Here is a 24,611-nt window from a genome sequence, read left to right on the forward strand (position 1 = left end):
CAAACACAACAGCTTCTTCCCCTCCTCCATCAGATTTCTGAATGGTCCATGAGCCCTACCTCACTATTCCTTTCCTTCCTTTATTTACTTCTGTGATTTACGGATTCTTGTCTTTGCGCTGTACTGCTCCTGTAAAACTACAAATTTCATGTGTTAATGATAAAGCACTGATTCTGCGTATGTGCCTTGACCTGTCGCTTAGTGTGTGTTGGTGTCTCTCAGTGTGTGTACTGGTATATGTCAGTGCGTGTGTTTTTGTTGGTGTATGTTAGTGTGTGCATTGTGTGGTGTCTGTGCATGTGTTCATGTGTTGGCTTCTGTCAGAGCGTGTGTGTGTGTGTGTGTGTCTATCTGTCGGTCTGTTCGCCTGTCAGTCTATTTCGATGTGTCAGTGTGACAGGGACAGCGTGTCTGTGTCTCGGTGTGTTAGTATGTGTGACAGTGCGTGTGTACTGGGTTATGGTCAGGGAGCATGTCCTTGTAACTCGGGCCCGGCTGTCCGCCGCGAAGCGCTGCGGCCACTGCGCTCCGCCCCTCCGGGAGCCGATCTTCGCCACTCCCACCTCCCTCCTCGTCGCCCCAGCACCGTTTCCTCCTCAGTGTGTGAGAGAGGACGCGGGTAGCTTCTGTGCAGCGCCTGCCCGACAGCTCTTCTGCAGTGCTGTTGAAAGAGAGAGAGAGAGCAGGAGTCGGGGACCTCTGCAGGGACTGAGTTTGCTGACAGTTTTCAGGAGGTTATCTCACTCTCTCTGCAACTCTCTGATCAGATGAGAGCCGAACTAGACAGGAGTGTGCTGACGCCACTTTGAAGAGCGGGGCAGGGAGTCCCGGGCTGATGTCCCGCCGGAGGAAGACAGTGGCTGCTGTTACCATGAAGGCTCCGGGACCCGGGCAGGGTTAGCCGGACTCATCAGCCGGCTCGGGCAGAGGAGGAGAGGTTGCCAGACCCCGGAGGAGTCTGGGTAGGGTCCTGCTGCCCCGGGACACCTCATGCTGGCTCGAACGGTCCGTCACCTCCTGGACGGGGTGAAGCTAGAGCTGTCGGGGGACCCCGACGTGGTGCTGAGCGGCTACAGGGCGAGGGACCCGGACCAGGAGACACCGCTGGTAAGTTTCGGGCACCTGCACATTTTCCGCGGACAGAGCCGTGGATGGGAGGATGGTGGTGGGTGGGGGGGCGCGGGTGAGTAGAGACATGGGTCTCTCTCGGCCCATCCACATCCTGTTCAGAAGAGCATAGCTCGTCTCCGCCCCGCGGTCTGCAATGTTCCACAGAACCCGGAATCCACCACCCCCACCCCAACCCCAACCCCAACCCCAACCCCAACCCCGGATCATCGGTGTCCCCTCCCTCAGGAACAGAGGGTCACTGTCTTTCGAGATACCTTACAACGGTCCCACGGACCCCCCCCCCCCCACACACACACACACACAGGCACACAACGGCTCACCCTGTCACTCTGTGACACTCGGATTCTCTGGCTGTTAGTCTCTCTCGCTGTCACTCTCACTGTCTCTCATACCCATTATTTCCAACACCCTTTATTGTACAACGGTGCCAAGACCCTTTATTGTACAACGGTGCCTCCACATCCAGACGAGATGAGTGCAGTTCATCCCTCCCCCGGTGCTGCCACTTCCACATCTGTTACCCCACCCGCACGTAAGTACCTCCCTAGAACTCCTCCACAAAACTGTCTTGTGCTGTGGAACGTGTTCCCCAGAACCCTGTGCTGACTGACCTGGTTAGGCTTCGCCGTTATATTAAAGCTCCCCACCCTAGTGTTCAGTTCCCTCATAGTCTCCCTTTATATGGCACCACCTTGTAACCCTGAGGTAACTGCCCTCAGGTCGTGGCCTCAATTTTCCAGCGTGTTGCTGGGGAGGTGAGAGAGGGTGAGGAGAGATTTCAAAGGGGCTCAAATTCCTCTTATTGACGGCATGCAGGGGGGAAAGTTGTTGCCACTGACTCAGTGGGTGGATCTTGCTGGGCTGCGGAGACACTGGATCAATTGCAAGACCTTTTACTGAGGCAGCTATTGCTGTTCTGGATGCCTGAAGCAAGGCCCAGTAGGAACTCTTGAAAAATGGAACTGGGTTATGTGAAGCACAAGGGCAGCATCTAAAAGGACAAATTGTTCTGTAGACTCAACCAGCTCCATGATAGGTGCTAGCCTCTCCACCATCAAGGGCATCTTCAAAAGGCAATTGCTCTAAAGGCAGTGGAGGACCCCCACTCCCAGGATATGCCCTCTTCTCATTACTACCATCAGGAAGGTGGTGCACACTCAACTCCTGTCCAGATTTCAGAACCCAGACGGTGCACCCACGAACATTTGTCCGTTATGTGCCCTGTCATATGATGTAGGTGATCATGGTCTTTCCATGATGATGATTGTTTGGCAATGTTTTCTACTTAAGTGGTTTCCCATTGCCAGCTGCTGGTACGCCCATCCACCACCCGCTGCCGTGGCTTCACGTGACCCTGATCAAAATGGGGGGGGGGGGCTAAACAGGTGCTACACCTTGCTCAAGGTGACCCGCAGGCCAGCAGAGGGAAGGAGAGCTTTGTATCTCCTTTGATGGAAACGTATCTCCACCCCACCACTTGAACATTATCTTACTATTTTTGCTCCCTTTCTGCACTATGTATTTAATCTTAATCCACAAAATAACAAATTTCATGACATATATCACTGATGATGAACCTGATTCTGAACAAGAGATAGCTGGGAACCTATTGAAACCTAAAAGTCTAGGGCTGGAAAGACTCAGCAGGTCAAGCAGTATCTGTGGAGAGAGAAACGGAGCTAACATTTCAGGTCAAATGTGGAAAGACTCTGTGGAGAGGGGAACAGAGTGGATCTTCCATATCCCAGGAAAGTGAAAAAGCAAGTTATTTTTCAAGAACGGAGGGTAGGACTAAGGGAACATCTCTGATAGGGTCAGATTGGCATTGGAATCTCATACTGGTGCTTTGTTTGGGAAAAGTCTTGCTAACACCAGGGCAGAAGGGCAGAGTCTGACTGTGTTGACAGGGGGTGAAGTAATCGGGCTGTTGATTTAAGGAGTCAGAACCAACACAGTGGCTTCTGGGCCCATCGTTCATAGTGGCCAACCCCTTTGTCCTCATAGGAGACTATTGCTGCATGCAGCCCATAGATAAGGGGACCACGTTCGTATGGGGCTGATCTCACTAACACCGAGGTCCCAGCTCCCCTGTGACGAAAGCCAACTTGTCCTTTCTTAATCGTGCACAGTACCTCATATACTTAGCCTCTCCCACAGTGTAGTTGGCCATTTGGCCTGTTGAGACTATGCCAGCCCTCAGCGTGATCCCTTCAGCTGCTGTGTTCTGTTCTGTATGAGGGAAATCAGGACCTTCTCAGCACCACCATCGAGACGTCACACTGTTTAAATAATATACAGAAGTGGCACACTAGAGGAGGTTTACAAGATGAAGCCAAGAATGAAAGGGTTAATGTATGACGAGCACTTGATGGCTATGGCCTGTATTTGCTGAAGTTTAGAAGAATGAAAGGAGGATCTCATTAAAACCTATTGAATATTGAAGGTAGAGTGGATGTCGAGAGGATGTTTCCAATAGTCTGGGATCAGAGAGCACAGCTTCAGAATAGAAAGACATCCTTTCAGAACAGAAATAATGAGGAATTTCCTTAGTTAGAGGGCGGTGAATCTGTGGAATTCATTGTCACATTTGGCTGTGAAGACAAGTCATTGGGTATTCTTAAAGCAGACTTTGGTAGGTTCTTGATTAGTAAGGGTGTCAGAGGATATGAGGAGAAGGCAGGAGAGTGGGATTGAAAGGGGAAATAAATCAGTTATGATTGAATGGTGGAGCAGGCTTGACTGGCTGAATGCCCAACTCCGCTTCTGTGTTTCATGGTCTTGAAGATCAGAGCGGACTTGGTGGACCAAGTGGCCTTCTGTGCTGTAGTGACCATCAACTCTTTAAATCCATTTTGTTACATTGAAATTACAACTGCTGACTGGTAAAACTTACCATAAAAACCACATTCAAAGAATGTTAAGAAAGAAAGGACTCGCGTTGTTCCAGAGGATTTTTCGCGATCAAACTGCTGTCAGTGAGGTCACTGTCGTGGTGTAGGAACTGCAGGGGCTAATTTGTACACAGCAAGATCCAATATCTTCAGGACCAGATCAGCTATATTACTAACACTGTTGGGGGATAACCATCAGTGGAAAGGACCTGTAGTAACGCACTGTTTGAAGTAAGCCTGAGGGTATGGACCTTTCTTGTAAATTCATTTAGGGACAGCACCCTGACTCTGCTGTGCTGGTGGGATTCGATGGCTCTAGCCTCGGGGACAGAATGCCAAATTCCCATTGCTCTGCAGGCTATTCTTTGTATGTGGCTTCAGTGGGTTGTCCATTGAAAAGGTACCAGGCAAGCCATTGCACATTGGTCTAAAAAGGCTCAGGAAACAGCTTTGTCAGTGGTCTTGGCTAAAGAGTTAAACTATTTATTTTAAGACAGCAAGCAGTCACTACTGATGCTATATTAATGCACCAAGCAGTATAACACTCGTTAGTTCACTTATAAAGGGGAAGTTTAGATTTCCTATAACACTGCAGCTTGTAACTTTATTTTTAATTTTCTGTTCACTGTCAGTGGGACAGTTCTGCATGTTGTCGTTTAACCAGTTGACATAACAGGGAAGTCCATTTGATAGGCTCACCTGCAGGCACCCCTAGACAATGAGCCTTTATACAAATAGGCTGCTCTAACAGCTGGATGTCAACACTGTTTAACCACAGACGTTCACACTCATTTCCCTGTAATGGGCAGTTCCTCAAAGACTGACATTGAAGTCAGTCTTTAGGGGGGGGGCAGAACTGTGCTGTGACTGGGGTAAGCGAAGGGGATAGGTTGGTACACAAGTTTTGTGCCATTTACTTCTCTTTCAACTTGAGGGGAAGAGGAGACATCCAGACCCTTCATCCACTGGGACAGGACTCACCTTCTCCTGCTGAAGGGTCCTGGCCTGACATATTCATTCTTTACCCGTTTCTATAGGTGCTGCTTGATGTACCAAGTTCCTCCAGCATTTTGTGTGTGTTTATCCACCCTCTCTGCCTACCTTAGTGTCATGTTCCAAATGCTTAGGAACACACAGCAACAGAGTCAACAGTTTCTACCCCGCTGTTATCAGACTTTTGAATAGACCTCTTGTACAGTAAAGAAAAACTCCTGATCTGTCAGTTTAAATCATCGTAGGCCTTGCCTCCGTATTGCCTGCCCGCACTGCACTTTCTCTGTAACGCGATATTCTGCTATCTACTTTCCTCTCGCTGCTTTGATATACTGATGTATGCCGAGATCTGTCTGGATGACATTCAAAACCAAAGCATTTCCACTGTATCTTGGGTCATAAGACAATAATAAATCAGTGACCAAACAAAAAGGTGGGGGGGGGGGAAATCAAGGTGAAGTTCTCCACTTTGAGATAGAAAACAGGAACAGCATATTGTTTATAAGGTCATGGGATCAAACAGCACAGAAACAGGCCCTTCAGCCCACTATGTTCATGTCGACTCTTTTACTCATCTCCACTTTATCCTATTTTCCCTCATTTGGACTATGTATTTCTATACCTTGCCTATATAAGAGTCTGTCTAAATCAGGGGTTCCCAACCTTTTTGTGCCATGGACCAATACCACTAAGCAAGAGGACTGTGGGCCCCAAGATGGGAACCCCTGGCATGTTTCTTAAACCTAGTATTTATATTTAATTCCTCTGTCAGTGCATTCTAGATATCAGCCACTCTGTTCACAAAAATCTTACCCCTTTTAATTTATTTCCCCTAACCTTAAGCCAATGTGCTCTTGTTTTTGATACCTCTACCACGAGAGAAGGATACTGACTCTCTACCCTACCTATGCCTCTCATAATCTTATGCCCCTCAGCCTCCTTCACTCCAGGGAAATTGAGTCCAGCCTGTCCAATCTCACCCATCACTCGTCCTCCAATCCAGGCAACATCCTGGTGAATCTCCTCTGCAATCGCTCCAATACAACTCCATCCTTGCAGTGTTAGATTGGGAACTGCAGACGCACATAGAGTCTTGGATATTCCTGTAATAGCAGTCACCCAAAGGAAATACGCAAGTACACCAAGTATTAAAGAAGACCGTAAGACATAGGAGCAGAATTAGTCCATTCAGCCCATCGAGTCTGCTCTGGCATTCCATCATGGCTGATCCAGGACCCCACTCAACCCCATACACCTGCCTTCTCAGCATATCCTTTGATGCCCTGACCCGATCAGGAAACGATCAACTTTCACTTTAAATATACCCAAGTGTGGACTTGGCCTCCACCACAGTCTGTGGCAGAGCATTCTACAGATTCACTACTCTTTGACTAAACAAATTCCTCCTTATCTCTGTTCCAAAGGGTCGCCCCTCAATTTTTAGGCTGTGCCTTCTAGTTCTGGACACCCCACCATAGGAAACATCATGTCCACATCCACCCTATCTAGTCTTTTCAAGATTTGGTAGGTTTCAATGAGATCCCCTTGTATCCTTCTAAATTCCAGTGAGCACAGTGAAGACAAGTGACGAGTTGATTTTCATATCAAGAAGATTTAAAGTCATAGAATACTACAGCACAGAATCAGGCCCTTCAGCCCATCTCATCCATGCCTTTTGTGTGTAGGGGAGTGGGAATTTGAGTACCGATGCAAAACCTCTGGCCAGCATTATATGGGGACACACTGGGAGTACAGTGTACAGCTTGGGTCTCCTTAACTAAGAGAAGTTATTAGAGGGAGGGCAGTGAAGTTTCACCAGACTGGTTCCAGTGCATGTGAAGAGAGAGTGAGTCAACTGGCCAGTATTCACTGGAGTTGGGAAGAATGTGATGGGATGGTACATTTTCAGTAACGTGAGAGTCTCAGTCTTTTCTCTCTGGAGCAGAGGAAGTTAAGAGGGGTTGTGACTGAGATGTGTAAAACTGGGGGTTGTAGTTAGTGTAGGTTGCAGAAATCTGCCTCCTCTCAGAGGCAGAGGACATAGATCTAGGGTAAGGGAGAAGAGATTTGGTGGGAATTTGGGGGAATCTTCTTCACACAAAGAGTGATGAGTACCTGGAGCACACTGCTGGAGAGAGTGAATGTAGAGCATTACTGCACAGTTCAAGCCCTTTGGCCCACGAAGCTGTGCCAACATTTTAACGTGCTCTAAGATTGATCTCCCCTTCCCTCCTATATAACCATTCATACTTTTATTATTCATGTGGCTAGCTAAGAGATTCTTAAATGCCCTCAATGCATCTGCCTCTACCACCGCCCCTGGCAGACTTGGATTGTCCAGGCGTGGAAGGCGATGGACCAAGTGCTGGGAGGTGGGTTGAATGTGGATGGGTGCTCAGTAGTTGGCATCGACGTGTTGGGCTGAATGTCCTGGTGGAGGCCGTTACAACAAAACGAGGGGTTCACACTTAGGAGTACCCGATAAGGCACTTGGGAGTGAGATGGGGAGAAAAGCATCTTCAACATTTCGGTATGGCTTCTTCCCCTCTGTATTCACATACATCGCATTTCCGATCTTTCTGTGAACGCCACTTCACTATCCCTCTTTTGCAGTACTCATTTATTTTTATTGTAACTTATAGTAATTTTTATGTTTTGCATGGTACTGCTGCCACAAATCAACAAATTTTATGACAACGAGTATACCAGTAATATTAAATGGAATTCTGATTCTGAACCAGAATTTCTAGCTGTGACCAAGTGTGTAAGGACCAGGGTGTGTAGCCACAGAACAGAGGGACATCCCTTTGGAATGGAGATGAGGAGGAATTTCTTTAGTCCGAGGGTGGTGAATCTGTGGAACTCATGGCGACAGATGGCTGTGGAGTCCAAGTCACGGGATATATTTAAAGCTGAAGGTGATGGGTTCTTGTTTAGTAAGGGCATCAAGGATTATGGGGAGAAGGCCGGAGAATGGGCTTGAGATGGGTAACAAATCAGCCATGATGGAATGGTGGAGCAGACTCAATGGGCCAAACGGCCTAATTCTGATCTTGTGTCTTATGGGTTTCCCTGGAGGCCTCCGGTTTTCCCCACATGACAAAGATGTGTGGGTCGTGGGGTTAACTGGCTGCCGTAAATTACCCCTGGTGTTAGAATGGTGGGAGAGTTGATGGGACTGTGGGGAGAATAAAATGGATTGTTGTAAATGGATGGTCAGTACGGATTTGGTGGGCCAACGGTCCTGTTCCCGTGCTTTCTCTCTCGATGACTCCAGATCAGGGGTTCCCAACCTGGGGTCGATGGGCTCCTTGCTTAATGGTAATGGTCCCTGGCATGAACAAGGTTGGAAACTCCTCTTCTAGATCGAGGTGAACTTTCCTAAAGGACTCGGTCATCCTCACCCGGCATACTGTGACCTGTTCTGGGAAAGAAGCAAAGGCTCTGGAGAGAGTGCGGGAGAGAGCAATGGAATCGGTTCCAGGGATGAGGACGTGGAGAGAGCGGACGGGATGCTGGAACAGGGACGGTTGAGAGGAGACCTCTTGATTTACAGATCGAGGGAGACAGTTCCTGTCGGCGAGTGGCCAGTGCCAGAGGATAAAGGAAAGGAGATTGTGGGGAGGGTGGGCAGCATTTCAGTCTGACGACTGTAAAGGTGGGTGGGGAGTGGACGCGGGTTTGATGGTGCTGTTTGAAGACAGCTGTACACGTGGCTAAGTGTCAGTATCTGGGATTCATTTCTGGTAGCTGTTTGGGTTCCTGATAGCCACCAACCATTGTCTCCCATCTTCAACCTTGTCCCCACACCCCCCACCTTGCTCTGTCTGTTCTCCCCCTCCCCCTCTCATTCACTAACCATAGTCTCCCAACTTCACCCCCGCTTCCCCTCTCCAACCTGGCACAATCTGCCAGTTACCCTGCACCCCTCCTCAGTCCCCCGATCACCTTCCTTGCCTCTCCCTTTCTCCCCTCTGTGCTGGCAATCTTCCCTCTCTGCTGTCAGTCCTGATGCTAGGTCTCACGCCAAACATTGTCGATTCCTTTCCCACCACAGATGGTGCTTGACCTGCTGAGTTCTTTCAGCAGATTGGGTGTTGCTGCACCCTCCAGTATCTGCAGTCTCTTGTGTCTCCGGGGTAATGGGATCAGCTGGGTTGGTTTTGCCTTGAGCTAGTACAAGCTGAAGGGAATGAATGGCTTCTTGTGCAGTGATCTGCCTGTGACTCTGAACTTTCGAAGGTACTGTGATTCAGATCCGAGAGGGTCACTGATCTACGCTCTTGCACGAATGCACGCACTCCCTCTCTGTTTCCTTTCCCTTCCCCCACCCTACATCTCCCGGCTGCTAGCTCCATAGTTTGTTTTAACCGATGACCTTGACCTCTGCGTGGAGAAAACAATGGAGCACAGGATATTGTTTGAACAGACACAAAGTGGCTGTTACTGTACTGAGTGTCACCATGGAGAGAGATTAAGTGCATGCATCTGAATTAAGGGAAGGAGTTAGAATCCAGATTCCTCTCCAACTCTATTGTCAAGGTCATTCTGCGCTGAGATGTGATTTTAATGAGTCAATTTGTTGTTCGATTTTTATCTAAGTGACTAAATGTCATCAACAGCATTTTTCCACCCTTTGTAGCTTCCATCCAGCTTGTGGATTTGGCCCAGTACATGGGTAAAGCCCTCCCAACCTTTGAGCACATACATGGATATGAAATGCTGCCATAGGAAAGCAGCATCCATCATCAGAGATCCCCACCCCCCAGGCCATGTTCTTTTCTCACTGCTGCCATCAGGTAGAAGGTGCAGGAGCCTCAGGACCCGCACCACCAAGTGCAAGAACAGTTACTACCCCTCAACCATCAGACTCTTGAACAGAAGAGGATAACTACACTCATCCATTGAGATATTCCCACAACTCTGGTTGATCTTTCATTGATCCTGTTTACAGTTACTATTCTATAGATTTGCTGAGTATGCCCACAGCATAAAGAATCTTGGGGTTATATGTGGTTGAAGAAATAAATGCGCAGAATATTTTCTAAATGGGGACAAAATCCAAAAATCTGAGATGCAAAGGGACTTGGAAGTCCTTGTGCGGAACAACCTAAAGGTTAACTCGCATGTAGAGTTGGTGGTGAGGAAGGCAGATGCAATGTTAGCATTCATTTCAAGGGGTCCAGAATACAACAGCAGGGATGTGATGCTGAGGCTTTATAAGGCACTGGTGACGCCTCACCTTGAGTATTGTCAGCAGATTTGGGCTCCTCATCAAAGAAAAGATGTGCTGGTATTGGAGATGTCATCAGAGGTGGGTCACAAGGATGATTCCGGGAATGAAATATGAGGCACTTTAGATGACTCTGGGCCTGTACTCACTGGAATTTAGGATGAGGGGGGATCTCTTTGAAATCTTACAAAATTTGAAAGGCCTAGACGGAATAGATGCGGAAAGGATGTTTTCCAAGGGAGTCCAGGCACAGCCTCAGGATTGAGGGTCATCCATTTAAAACGGAGATGTAGAGAAATTCCTTTAGCTAGAGGGTGGTAAATTTGTGGAATCTATTACCCCAAGAAGATGTGGAGGCCAGGTTGGGTGTACTTAAGGCAGAGGTTGATAGATTCTTGATCGGGCATGGCATGAAAGATTACAGGCAGAAGGCCGGGGAGTGGGGCTGAGGAGGGGGACTAAAAAGTACCAGCCATGATTGAATGACGGAGCTGACTCGAAGGGCCAAATAGCCTAATTCTGCCCCTATGGCTTATGGTCTAACATGTCTGTACCCTGATGATAAATTTTACTTTGAACTTTAGTAATTGAGAACAGCACATGCTGGAGACACTCAGCAGGTTAGGCAGCATCCATGGAGGGGCATGAACAGTGGACACTTTAGGCTGAGACAGGATTGCTAGTCTCCTTATTAGGGGGTGGGGGTAAGGTTCAAGCCTTACTCCTGAGAGGTTGGGCGTTTAAAATCGCAGTGGAAGTTCATGTCACACTGAGGGAGGGTGTCAATTGAGGTGTCCGTGGCAAGTTGTGATTTGAATGTTCCCTGTCCTGATTTTAATTACAGCATTGAACCATTCAGCAAAGTGAGTCGCAGATAGCAGGGAAAATAACAGAAAGTGCTGGGGTTTATTTTTTATGAAGGAGCAAGAGACATTGCTCAGCTTTCAAGTTTTTTTGCTGTTACTGACATACAGCACAGAACGCTACCTCACTCCTTTTTTATATAATTCTGTTTTTTGCACCACCTACTTTCACTTAACTATTTAATATACATATATGTAATTAATGTAATTCAGTTTTTTTCAATATTTATGGTGAATTGCATTGTACCGCTGCTGGAAAGTTAACAAATTTCACGACATTTGCCGGTGATATTAAACCTGATTCTGGTTCTGCAAAGGCCCTTTGAGCCTTGCTGCCCAGCAATCCATCAATTTAATGCTAACTTAATCACGGGACAATTCACAATGACCAATTAACCTTCCAACTGGGACGCCTTTGGACTGTGGGAGGAAACCCGGAGGAACCCATGCGGTCACGGGGAGAACGTGCCATCTCCTTACAGGCAGTAGTGGGAAATTGAACCCCGGTTGCCCATACCGTGAAGCGTTGGTGCTGCCCCTTACAAGTTTATTGTGGGCTTGAAAAATTGTCAGAGCTGTGGAGCACACTACATTCCTGGATGAGGACAAACCTAGGTTAACGTGAGCTTAAATGAAGATAAATTGTGTAAAAACATGCCCAAAATGGTGACACAAGTGCAAGGCTAAGAGAGGGTAAAAGAAAAAAAATTATAGTTTGAGATAGCGTTAAAATTTCACAGGATTGTGGACATTTTAGGTCAAATCAGGAAAAGTTAAAAGTCAAACATTCTATGTTCTCCGGTTTGGGGAGGCAATGGGCGAGATGGTGTGACTGAGTGGGACTGATTAACAGGACTGGAGCTGGACCAGAGAGAGTTTGTTAACTGTCCGCAGTGGGTATAAATGGAGGGAGCTGGACAAGGAGCTGAGTGGGAAGGAGAATAGTGTTATGGTGAATTACAAAATACTGATGTTATTGGAAAAATACAAGTATTCCGAGCAAAGGGAAAGAGTGGCTCCTCTTTGGGACCAAAGGGGTGCTAAATGGATACTTCACTTAAGGAGATGTGGAGGACAAGGAGCTCAGGGTGGAGTATATTGGAAGAACATAGAATGTAGAACAATATGGCCCAGCTTCAGTCTGCAATGCCGGTAACGACCATGATTTCAATTTCCACTAATCCCATCTGACTGCACGTGGTCCATATCCCTCCCCGCCTAAGATTTTTGCACAGGATTGTATCTGCTTCCGCACCTCCCCTGTGCATTCCAGGCACCCACCTCTTTGTGTAAAAGAAAACAGTCACATAAATCTTAAAATTTTACCTTTGTATTAGATATTGTTGTCCATGCCAGTATTAAGAAGGTGGAGGTCTTGATCTGAGGAGGTTGGGTAAATACTCAGATGGAAGATATGAGAAGTGAAGGAGGAGAGATCTGGGGCAGCGATGAAGATTTTTGCATCGCCGTTAGCTACAGGTGAGGCTCCAGAGGACGGGAGGACAGATAATGTTGTTCTTTTATTGAACAATGCAACAGGAATAAGCCAGGTAACTGCAGCAGTGGAAAGAGAAACTGAGTTCAGCATGGAATCACTGAAACTGCACAGACTATCAACCAGTCACTTACACCGATCCCGTTTTATCCCCCCCACATTCCCATCAATTCCCCCGATTCTACCTCTCAGCCACCCACTGGGGGCAATCTCTAGCGACAAATTAACTGACCAACCCGCACGTACCTGGGATGTGGGAGGAAGCTGGAGCAAGCTCCACACACGGCAGAACCAGAGGTCAGGATCAAACCCGGATCTCTGGAGCCGTGAGGCAGCGGCTCTGCCAGCTGTGCCACCGTGCTGCTGTGTGGCTTGGAGTTGGGATGGTGTGCGCTAAGAGCATGGGGGCATGATTCTGGATGACCGAGCATTTGGAGTAAAGGCCAAAATGCAAAGGTCCGAAACGTCGACCGTTCATTCCTCTCCATAGATGTTGCCTGACCTGCTGAGTTCCTCCAACATTTTGTGTGTGTGTGTGTGTGTGTTGTTTCAGAGAGACAGTGAGAGTACCCCAATGGAGTAACTGTGTCTGCAGGGAGCAGGGGAAGGAGCTGATTGAAGGAAATGGAGAGGGTGAGGCCAGCAGCCCAGCACATTCCTGATCAGGAATGAAAATATCAAGGGACAATGATAGTTATGGGACAATATTGTTTAATGTAAAGACTGGAGACTATAACTATCGGCCTCCAGAGTGTGACAGAGGATATCTTGGCACAGAGGAAGCACACTTAGGAACAGGATGTGGTGGAAATCAGTGTTAAATCATTAGGACGGAAAGAAAACTGGCCACTATAAACAAAAGCTTCACAGGTTTAGCCAGCAGATCGTAGTTGTACTCTATAACAAAGATACAAGGCTTGCATGGGCTTTCATTTCGTATGTCTCCTCACCTCAGAACGAATATACTTGCCATTGAGAGACTGAGATGAGGAGATATTTCTTCTCCAGGGAATGGAAAACATGTCGAATTTTCTACCACAGAAATTTGAAGTCAGATCATTAATCATATTCAGGAAACAGCTGGATATTGGAGTCATAAGGTTAGGCAACAAGACCTAACTGTCCATGCTGATCTGTGTGTCTAACGGAGCTAGTCTCATTTGCCAGCATTGGCCCACATTCTCTCTAGGGGAAAGTTCAAAGTATTGTAATCATGGGGGGAAAGGGAGGGAGGAAGATACAAAAGCCTCAAAAGCTGAAACTGTTGCACTTGACAGTCCAACTTAAAGGAATCAGGGAGGTAGCAGGACCTGGGACATTGGAATACAGGTCATCGGCCAAGCAGTGGGCCAGTTTCAAAGGGCTGAATAGCCAACCCTACTACTCTGTGTTAACATATGCATGGTAAAGATCAATGAAAATTGGTTCGAAGGGATGGCAATCAGAAGAGAGATTGAGTCAACTGAAGCTCTTTTCTCTGGAGTTCAGAAGAGTGAAAGGGGATCTGATGAAACCTACACAGTTCTTACCGGGCTCGAGTGTTTGACGCTGGGAAAGAGTTTCCTTGGCTAAGGAAGGTCAGACCAGGACAGATTGTCTCAGTAAGGGGTGCGTCATTTAAGACTGGGATGAGGAGAAGTTTCCTCAGAGGGCTTTTGAATACACACCAGGGCAGAGGTTTTTATGTGGAGATACAAACACAGGCAGTTACAGTATGCAGTCGTGTACTATGTGCAGATACAGACGCAAGGCAGGCAGAGTACATGGGACCTTTGTGGTATACAAACACAGGCACTGTACTGTGTGCAGATATTGAGTCAGTAGCAAGGAGAGTGAAGGCACTGTTAGAAGTCATTTCAATTGGACTAGAATATAAAAGCAAGAATGTACTGCAGAGGGTTTATGAGGCATTGGTCAGAATGCATTTGGAATACTGAGCAATTTTGGACCCTGAGGAGGGTCCTGAGGTGGTTCACAACAATAATCCTGGTAACGAAAGCACTGGCATGTGTTGTCTCTGGGGCTGTACTCAATGGAGTTGAGAAGGATGCGGAGGAATCTAATTGGAACCTACTGAACGACCTGGATAGAGTGGACATAGAGAGGATGTTGCCATTCATGGGGCAGGCTAGCACCCGACGGCTCAGCTTCAGAATAAAGGGATGTTCCTTTAAGACTGAGATGAGGAGGAATCTCTTTCGCCAGATGCTGACGGATCTATGGATTTCGTTGCCACAAAAGGTAGTGCAGTTGGGTGTATTAATGGCCGAGATTGATCGGTTCTTGATTGATTAGGTGGTTAAGTGTTACAGGGAGAAGGTGGGAGAGTGGAATTGTGACCAGATTCGATGGGCTGAGTGGCCTACCGCTCCTATATCTTAGTCTAAATACTAGACAGCCTGCTTGCATCTGTCAATCTAGAAATGGAAGGTCAGGAGGATGGATGAATGTGCTGGTGCTTTGGCATTGCATTCTTCACTGTGAGTGAGAGGGAAGGGGAGATGCCGTGGGGGAAGGACAGTTGTAAACGGGAAGAGGTGGATACGCTATTCCCTTTTGTTTGTAAGCCATTCATTCCCTGCAAATGATCTTTAGATTACACAGTAATCTCCCTCGGCGTTTGGCTCTAACTGCTATGGAAAACTCTTGTCTGTACAGGATGGAGACGAGGAGGAAGCCAGCCAGCATTCCTCCAGATCTGCCCCCTGACCTCCCTGCCCCGAAGATATTGGAATGGCTCCACTGTATGCCTGATCTTAATCGCTCTGCTCTCGGCTCCCGTCTCCGATCCTCTCAGCTCATTTTCTCTTCTCTGCCCTGGTATCTCCTGTGTTGCTTGCCATCACATTTGATTTGAATTTGTTGGCCAGCAGAGTTCCAACTATTTTCTATAGTTCAGTAGTTCCGTTTAGTATCAGAGAATGTGTACAAGATGCATCCTGAATTTCCTGTTCTTCGCAGACACCACGAAAACAGAAGAGCACCCCAAAGAATGGGGTACAGTAAAAAAGTTAGAGCCCCGAAGCCCCCCCCACTCAGTCGCCCTACACACGAGCAGCAGCAAAGCAATGAACCTCCCCCTCCTCCACAAAAAGCATCAGCACCCCCCACCCACCAAGAAAGCAATAGCAAAGACCACAATCTGCAGTACAGCAAAAATCTGTCGTTCACCTGAGCACTGGTGTGCTCTCCACCTCCCCCCCCCGCCCCGTAAAGGAGCAGAGAGGTGTCGCTCAGCAAGGAGGGGGCGCATAACCAAAACAGCTCACTGATTTACGGTGTTAAAGTCTGCCGCCTCACTTTTTTCCCCCAAGTTCTCTGACTTGAGAATTTGCAACAAACTCTCCCCCACCAACGAGAGTGAGAGAGAGACAGACAGACAGAGAGTGTGTGATCCGAGTTCAGAGCCCCACCAGCTGATCCGCTGTTCTTGATATTCTGTTTTCTCACCTGATGCTTCAGTCGACTTCAGTATTTTTATCAAGCTTCCCCATGACACTGAAGGCTATTTGGCCCATCAAATCTACGCCTGCTTGGAGTGTTTGCATCAATCCCATTCCCCCAGTTTCGTCCTCAGAAATGATTGTCCCTATATTTTCATCAAATTCTGCCACTCATCTACAGTACTCGTTCGGGGCAATTTATAGTGGGCATTAACCCACTGAACCAAATGTTGGGATGTGGGAGGAAATCAGACCACAAGGGGGAAACCAATGCGGACACAGGGAGACCATGCAAACTCCATACCCAGACACTGCCGGAGACTGAGATTGAACCTGGTCTGTAGAGTCGGGAGGCAGCAACTCTACCTGCTGAGATGAGTTGCTCACAGCTGTGTGTCCCTCTTAAAAACAGGTTGTAATCTCAATCAGTTTTGGGAGTCTTTTATACAGTAGAGGCCTGAGCTTAATGTAGTAGTAGAAATGGGTGGTTGATGGTCAGCACAGGCTAGATGGACTGAAGGGCCTGTTTCTGTCCTGTGTGACTCTCTTATGCCAGTTACCCATAAGCCTTGAATGTACAAAATTTACCTACCTCTTCTGTAACTAGCCTACATAAGCTAGAGAACTCTAGAGATTCATCAGCCAATTCCTTTCAATGCACCGTAGGAACTATCCTATCCAGAAACAAACAGCTTGGTTCAGCAACAGCTCTGCCCAAGGCTGCACACAATTGCAGAGGGTTGTGAGCAGACAAATCCATTAAAAATGTCATCTTCCACCTTGGACTCTGTCTACACTCCCTGCAGCCTCAGGAAAGCAGCCAGGATGATCAAAGATCCCTTCCACTATGAACATTCTCTCTTCTCCCCTCAGTACATTGATTAATGAAGGTCAATGTGCCATAAGATTTCTTTATGACCCTATCTATCTGTGATGGCACTTTCAATGAACTGTAGACCTGTATTCCCAAATCCATCTGTTCTCCTACTCTCCTCATTTACCGTGAAAGACTTACCCTGGTTGGTCCCTCCAAAATGGAACGCCTCCCAGTTGTCTGCGTTAAATTCCATCTGCCATTGTTCAGCCAATTTTTCCTGCTGGTCCAGATCCCACTGCAAGCTCTGATAGTCTTCCTTGCTGTCCACTACACTCCAATCTTGGTGTCATTTGCAAATTGCCGATCCAGTTAACCATATTATCATCCAGATTGCTGACATAGATGACAAACAACAGACCCACCACTGACCCCTGAGGCACTCCACTGGTCACAGGCCTCTAGTGAGAGAGGCAACCATCTACTACCACTCTGGCTTCTTCCGCAAAGACAATATCTAATCCAATTTACGACCTTACCTTAAATCTGGAGCGACTGAACCTTCTTGACTGACCACGTGGGCTGTTGTCAAAGACGTTGTTAAGTTCCATGTAAGCAACATCCCCTGCCTTCTTCAACTTTCCTGGTAACTTCCTTAAAGTTCTATAAGATCGCTAGACATGACCTACCACACACAAAGTCACGTTGACTATCCACTAACGGTCTCTGTCTATCCAAATACTAACATCTTTGATCCTTTCGAATAAACTCCAATAATTTTCCCACTCTTAATGCCAGGCTTACCAGCCTATAAATTCCTAACTTATTCTTAGAGCTTTCTTAAAAAACCTAACATTAGCTATCCGTCATCCTCTGGCTTCTCACTCGTGGCTGAGGAGGTTTTAACCACCTCTGCTAGGGCCCGTGCAATTTTTGCACTAGCTTCCCACAGGGTGGGAGGGAACATGTCCTTGCCTCACTGCCTCATCTACAGACTCTGTCTATCTCCAGAGTCATCCACTTAAGATCTCCCCCATCTCTTTTGGCTCCACACATAGATGACCACTCTGATCTTCTGGAGGACCAGTGTTGTCCCTTGCTACCCTTTTGTTCTTTGCATGCAGTATCTGTAGAAGCCCTTCGGATGATCCTTCAGTTTGGTTGCTAGAGCAACCTCATGCTACTTTTTTAGCTCTTTCTTCTTAAGTGTTCTCTTGCATTGATTATGCTCCTGAAGTACCTCATTTGTTCCTACCTGCCTAGACCTGCTACGCATCTTCTTTTTTTAACCAAGGCCTCAATCTCTCTCCAAACCCAGTTATCCTTGCTTTTTAATCTGACGGGAACATACAAATTCTGTGCTCTCAAACTTCCACTTTTGAAGGCTTCCCACTTACCAAGTACTCCTTTGCCAGAAAACACCTGCTAGCTCCTTTCTGATACCATCAAAGCTGGCCTTTGTCCAATTTAGAATCTTAACCTAAGGACCAGACCTATCCTTCGCCATAATTACCTTGAAACTAATGACATGATCACTAGATGCAAAAGTTTTTTCCTACACAAACTTCTGTCACCTGCCCTGTCTCATTCCCTGATAGCAGATCAAATATCACACACTCTCTCATTGGGACTTCTATATACTGATTAAGGAAACTTTCCTGAACACATTTGACAAACTATTTCTCATCCATCCTTTTCACAGTGTGGGTGTCCCAGTCAATATATAGAAAGTCAAAATCACCTACTATCACAGCCTTTTGTTTCTTGCAACAGTTTGAGATCTTGCTACAAATTTGTTCCTCTAAATCCTGTGCACTGTTTGGTGATCTGTAATCTAATCCCATTAATGTGGTCACGCCTGTCTGATTGCTGAGTTCTACCCATAAAGCCTCAGTAAACAAGCCCTCCAGTCTGTCCTGACCGAGCCCATTCTCCCTGACTAGTGATGCAACCCTCTGCCCCTTTAATCTGTTCCACTCTATCACATCTAAAACGAAGGATCTCCAGAACACTGAGCTGCCAGTTCCTACCCCTCCGGCAACCAAGCCTCACTAATGGCTACACATGCTGACCGTGTTCTAAACTCATCTGACTTTCCTGCAATACTCCTTCTACTGAAATATACACAGCTCAGAACATTAGTTCCACTATGCTCGATCTCCCTCTTCCTGACTTTGTACGTAGGCTTAATAACATCTTTCTGTACAACCAATCCACTATCTCTTCTGGCACTCTGGTCCACATCCCCCGGAACTCTAATTTAACGCCCCCACCTCTGCAGCACTAACAGATCTTCCCACTAGGATATTAGTTCCCCCTCAGTTCAGGTGCAAACCATCTCTTCTGTAAGGTCCCATCTTCCCTGGAAGGCAGCCCAATGATCTAATTATCTGAAGCCCTCCCTCCTGCCCCATCACCTGAGCCACGTGTTAAACTGTACAATCTTCCTATTTCTGGCCTCACTGGCACATGACATGGGTAGCAATCATGAGATCACAGCTCTGGAGTTGCTGTACTTTAACTTAGTATTTAACTCCCTGAACTCACTTTGCAGGACCTCGTCACCCCTCCTACCCATCTCATTGGTCCTGATGTGAACCACGTCCTCTGGTTGCTCACCCTTGCACTTAAGAATGCTGAGAACTCAATCTGAGATGTCCTTGTCCTTGACCTTGACACCTGGGAGGCAACATACCATCTGAGAATCTTGTTCTCATTCACAAAACCTCCTTTTTCTTTCCCTAACTGACAAATCCCCTATCATTACAGCTTAACTCTTCTCCCCACCTTCCCTTCTGAGCCACAGAGCTAGACTCAGAGCTGGGGACCTGATGCTGTGCCTTTCCTCTGCTAAGTCATCACTCCAACAGCATCCAAAGTGATATACATGTCGTTGTTGAGGGGAATGGCCACAGGGGTACTCTACAGTGGCTGCCTATCCTGTTTTCCCCTCCTGGCGGTCAGCCGGTTACCTGTGTCCTGCATCCTGGGTGTAACCACCTCCCTGTAACCCTCAGCCTCCCAAATGATCCCGAGTTCGTCCAGTTCCAGTTCCAGCTCCAGCTCCAGCTCCTTAACAAGCTGCAGCTGGATGCACTTCTTGTATGTGTAATCATCAGGAACACTGGGGGTGGGGGGTGGTCTCTCCCTGACTTCCCACATCCCGCAAGAGGAGCATTCTGCTACCCCGCCTGGCATGCCCACTGCTTTAAATGTGTAATAGAAAAGACAGAAGGAATAAATAACAAAAAGAAAATCTTCATACAGCCAAAGCTCTCCTTGCCAAAGCTTTGATGAGCCTAAGCTGCAACTCCCGCTCAAACACCGGCCCACTCACACAATGGCCGCTCTCATTATGGGATGGTCCCCTAGTATAATAGAAGTGGACTCTTGACCTCAAAAGCTAGTTTGTTATTGCCTTGCACTTTATTGTCTGTGTGCCCTGCACTTTCCCTGTACCTGTAACACTATATTCTTCATTATGATTTTGGTTTTTCCCTGTACTACTTTGATGTACTTGTATTTTGTAATGATCTGTCTGGATGGATTGCAAAACAAAGCCTCTTACATGTGACATTAATTAAACCACCTATCAATTATCCTCTGCGAAAAAACTAGCGGTGACTCAAGATTATCAATCCAAAATTAAAAGCTATCAATGCACTCAGTGGGGCTTTGAACCTGCAGTCTCTGGGTTGTAAGGCCAGGCCTCTGGATTGCTAGTCTGCTGGTCTGGGATGCATTGACCTACCCATGTACCCCAGGACATACAGTTGCTGGGTGGGGTTGCAAAGCTGTACACAAAGCATGAGGGCAGGTCAGTAATACTGCTCTCTGGTACCATGGAGTCATAGGACACTTTGGCCCATCTAGTCCATGCCAAACTATTAATATGCATGGTCCCATCGACCTGCACCTGGACCGCCTCCCATCCATGCACCTATCCAAATTTCTCTTAGAAGTTGAAATGGAACCCACATCCATCACATCTGCTGAAGGCTCGTTTCACACTCTCACCACCCTCAGAATGAAGAAGCTCCCCCTCTTGTTCCCCTTCAACATTTAACCTTTTTACCCTTAATGCATCCAACCTCAGTGGAAAAAGCCTGCTTGCATTTAGCCTATCTATAACCCTCACAATTTTATATATCTGTGTCAAATCTCCTTTCATTCTTCTACACTTCCAGGAATACAGTCCTCATCTATTCACCTATAAGTCCCAGCAACATCCTTCTCAATTTTCTCTGCACTCTTTCATTCTTATTGACATCTTCCCTGTGGGTAGATGACCAAAACTGCACATAGTACTCCAAATTAGGCCTCACCAGTGTCTTATGCAGCTTCAACATAACTTTGCAACTCCTGTACTCGGTACATTGATTAATGAAGGCCAATGTGCCAAAAGCTTTCTTTACGACCCTATCTACCCATGGCACCACTTTCAAGAAATTATGTATTTGTATTCCCGGATCCCTTTGTTCTACCGCACTCCTCAGTACCCTACGGCTCACTGTACAAGTCCAACGCTGGTTGGCCCTCCCACAAGTGCAACACCTCACACCTGTCTGCATTCAATTCTATCTGTCATTTTTCAGCTCATTTTACCAGCTGGCTCAGATCTTGTAGTTTTTCTGGCGGTCCACTGCATCCCCAGTCTTGGTGTCTTGGAGTCAGTTCATGAGATCATGAGATCTCGCCTGATTTGTCCTTCTCCCCCTGTCCTTGATAGAACTGTACAGCATTTAAACATTGTAATTGTACTCACCTCTATCACTTCCTCCGGTCGCTCCTCCCTCCTTCCTCTTTTCCCTGGGTTTTGGTTGCTCCTTCCTCTATTCTCTCATTCCACACACTCACTATCTTCTGTGTGGGGGGAAAAGATGCCCTTTGTATCCCCTTCAAATATACTCTCTCTCACCCTTGACCTCGTGCCCTGGGGAAAAGGTTGTGACCTTTCATCTTGTGAGTTTATATACATCTGCGAGGTCAAGGCCCAGCCTATCACCGGCCTCCTTGACCTCCTTCCCTTCTCCTCACCTTCTTATTCTGACCTCTGACTCCGTGATTTCCAGTCCTGAGTTACTCCAGCAACTGCACAAACTCTCGTGTTTATGCTCAGCTTCCTACACTTTGGGAGGGGTGGGGTGGGGGTAAAATAATTACGGCTCTTCCAGACCTTCCTTATAACATGAGCACTCCAGTCCTTGTGCATCTTTCCTGCTACCTTTCCAGCTTAACCGCATCCTTCCTGTAGCTTGGCGAGCAGAACTGCCCACAGTGCTCTCACCCGTGATGGGACGGCTGTCAGGTGAAGTACCAGTCCTTACCACCCTTGTTGAGCAAATCTCTATCAGTCACGTGACCGAGATTGAGTGGATGTGTCCGACTGGTTGTAGGAGAGGCACTCTTTGTACCTGGAAGCATGCATCCCTCCCACACTGTGCTCTCTGCAGCTGCTCCCTTGCCCTGCTACTGCAGCTGTGGCGCCTTGTAAACGCCAGTTTGCATACTGCAGACTGATAAATGGCCACGCTCTCCCCTTGCTGCTGCCATCAGGAAGGAGGTACAGTCACCTCAGGACTCGCACCAGCAGGTTCAAGAACAGTTACTCCCCCTCAACCATCATGCTCTTGAACTAGTGGGACAACTTCACTCACCCCATCACCGAACTGTTCCCACAATCTATGGGCTCACTTTCAAGCGCACTTCATCACATGTCCTCGATATTTATTGCTTATTTATTTATCTTGTTATTATTTCTTTTTTTTTGTATTTGCACAGTTTGTTGTCTTTTGCACGCTGGTTGTCCGCCTTGTTGGTGCAGTCTTTCATTGATCCCATTATGGTTATTGAGTATGCCTGAAATATAAAAAAATCTCCCCATTGTACATGGTGACATACATGCACTTTGATCATAGGATTACTTTGAACTTTGCCCGTCACCCAGCACGGGCAGTGGTGCATCATGAGGAACGTGTGGCTGAGTTTGTGATCGTACCTCTCTAAGCAGCCAGCTAGTAATGTGTGTCTCTATCTGCTCGATCAGTTCAGTTGCAAGTATGACAAAATGCAGAGGTTTTGTGAATACTCGTATTTGCTAATACCAGAGAATAAACTTTTAAGGTGAGTGGAGGAAAGTCTGTGGGAGATGTCAGAGGTAGGTTTATCTTTTGTGCCAAGAGTTGTAGGTACCTGGAGTTTATTGCCGGAGTGCTGATAGAGATGGATAAATTTGGGACATTTAAGAGACACTGAGATAGCATTCATTTCAAGAGGACTCGAAATTTAAAGCAACTGTGTAATGCTGGGGATTTGTAAGGCATTGCTCAGATGGTCCTGAAAAAAGTTGTCTCATTTTTACTGTGTAAAAATGTACCAGCAGTTATGGTCGAAATGACAATAAAAAGTGACTTGACCTGACTTGAGACCACATTTGGAGTGTTGTGAGCAGTTTTGGGTCACGTAATGATGTATTGGCATAAGAGAGGGTGCAAAGGAGGTTTACAAGAATGATTTTGGAAATGAAAAGGTTAATGCATGAGGCGGGTCTGATACCTTTAAGTAGAAGAATGAAGGTGGGGGGGTGGTATCTCATTGGAAAATCATCTGAATATTCTACCATTCAATCACGTCTGATTTTTATTTCACCTCCATTCTCCTGCCTTCTCCCCATAAGCCTTAACCAATTAATAAACTATCAATCTCTGCCTTAAATACACCCAGTGACCAGGACACCACAACTCTCCATAACAACGAATTTCACAGATTCTCCACCCTCTGGCTGAAGAAAGCCCTCTTCTCCTCAGTTCGAAAGGGATGTCCCTTTATTCTGAGGCTGTGCCCTCAGATCCCAGACTTTCCTACTAATGGAAACATCAACAAGTTCACTCTAGGCCTTTCCAGTAGATTTCAATGAGATTTAGCACCCCCCCCCAAACCTGAACCCCATCAAGTACAGCCCCAAAGTCATTGTATGCTACTTGTTTGTTAACCAGTTCTTCCTTGAGATCATTCTTGTGAATCTCCTCAGGAACCCATTTACCACCTTTTGCTCTGTAGCCTTCTCTGCCTTGGCATTTTAACTGCTTGTCTGCGTTCTTGCCTTCTTTCTGTGACTCTCTGATTGGGGCTTGTCCAAGGACAGATGTGATGAAGAGGTATCTCTTTATTTAGACCACATGACCATAAGATACAGCGCCTATAAAAGTATTCACCCCCACCTCCCAGCCTTGGAAGTTTTCATGCTTTATTGTTTTACAACAATGAATTACAGTGGATTTAATTTGGCTTTTTTGACACCAATTAACAGAAAAAGATTCTTTTGCGTCAAAGTGAAAACAGATCTCCTCAAAGTGAACAAAGTAAGCACAAAATAATTGTTTGGACAAGTATTCACCCCCTTCAAGTCAGTATTTAGTAGAAGCACCTTTGGCAGCAATTACAGACTTGAGTCTGTGTGGATAGGTCTCTATCAGCTTTGCACATCTGGACACTGCAATTTTTCCTCATTCTTCTTTACAAAACTTCTCAAGCTCTGTCAGATTGCATGGGGATCATGAGTGAATAGCCCTCTTCAAGTCCAGCAACAAATTCTCAATTGGATTGAGTCTGAGCTCTGACTTGGCCACTCCAGAACATTAACTTTTTTGTTTTTAAACCATTCCTGTGTAGCTTTGGCTGTTTGCTTGAGATCATTGAGGTCTTGCTGGACAGCAAATCTTCTCCCAAGTCGCAGTTTTCTTGCAGTC

General features: G+C 46.8%; 1 protein-coding gene across 2 annotated transcripts in view; it reads left to right on the forward strand.

The window, feature by feature from the left end:
• Positions 1-576: 576 nt before the first annotated feature.
• LOC140198095 (ral guanine nucleotide dissociation stimulator-like) overlaps positions 577-24,611 on the forward strand; it is a 132,726-nt gene continuing 108,691 nt past the window's right edge. For both annotated transcript variants that reach the window (XM_072258991.1, XM_072258992.1), the window contains exon 1: positions 577-1,107. In XM_072258991.1, the coding sequence (XP_072115092.1) occupies positions 991-1,107 (117 nt within the window). In that variant the 5' untranslated portion in view covers positions 577-990. The remainder of the gene's footprint in view (positions 1,108-24,611) is intronic.

Source organism: Mobula birostris, chromosome 5 (assembly GCF_030028105.1).
Source record: "Mobula birostris isolate sMobBir1 chromosome 5, sMobBir1.hap1, whole genome shotgun sequence".
Lineage (NCBI taxonomy): Eukaryota > Metazoa > Chordata > Chondrichthyes > Myliobatiformes > Myliobatidae > Mobula > Mobula birostris.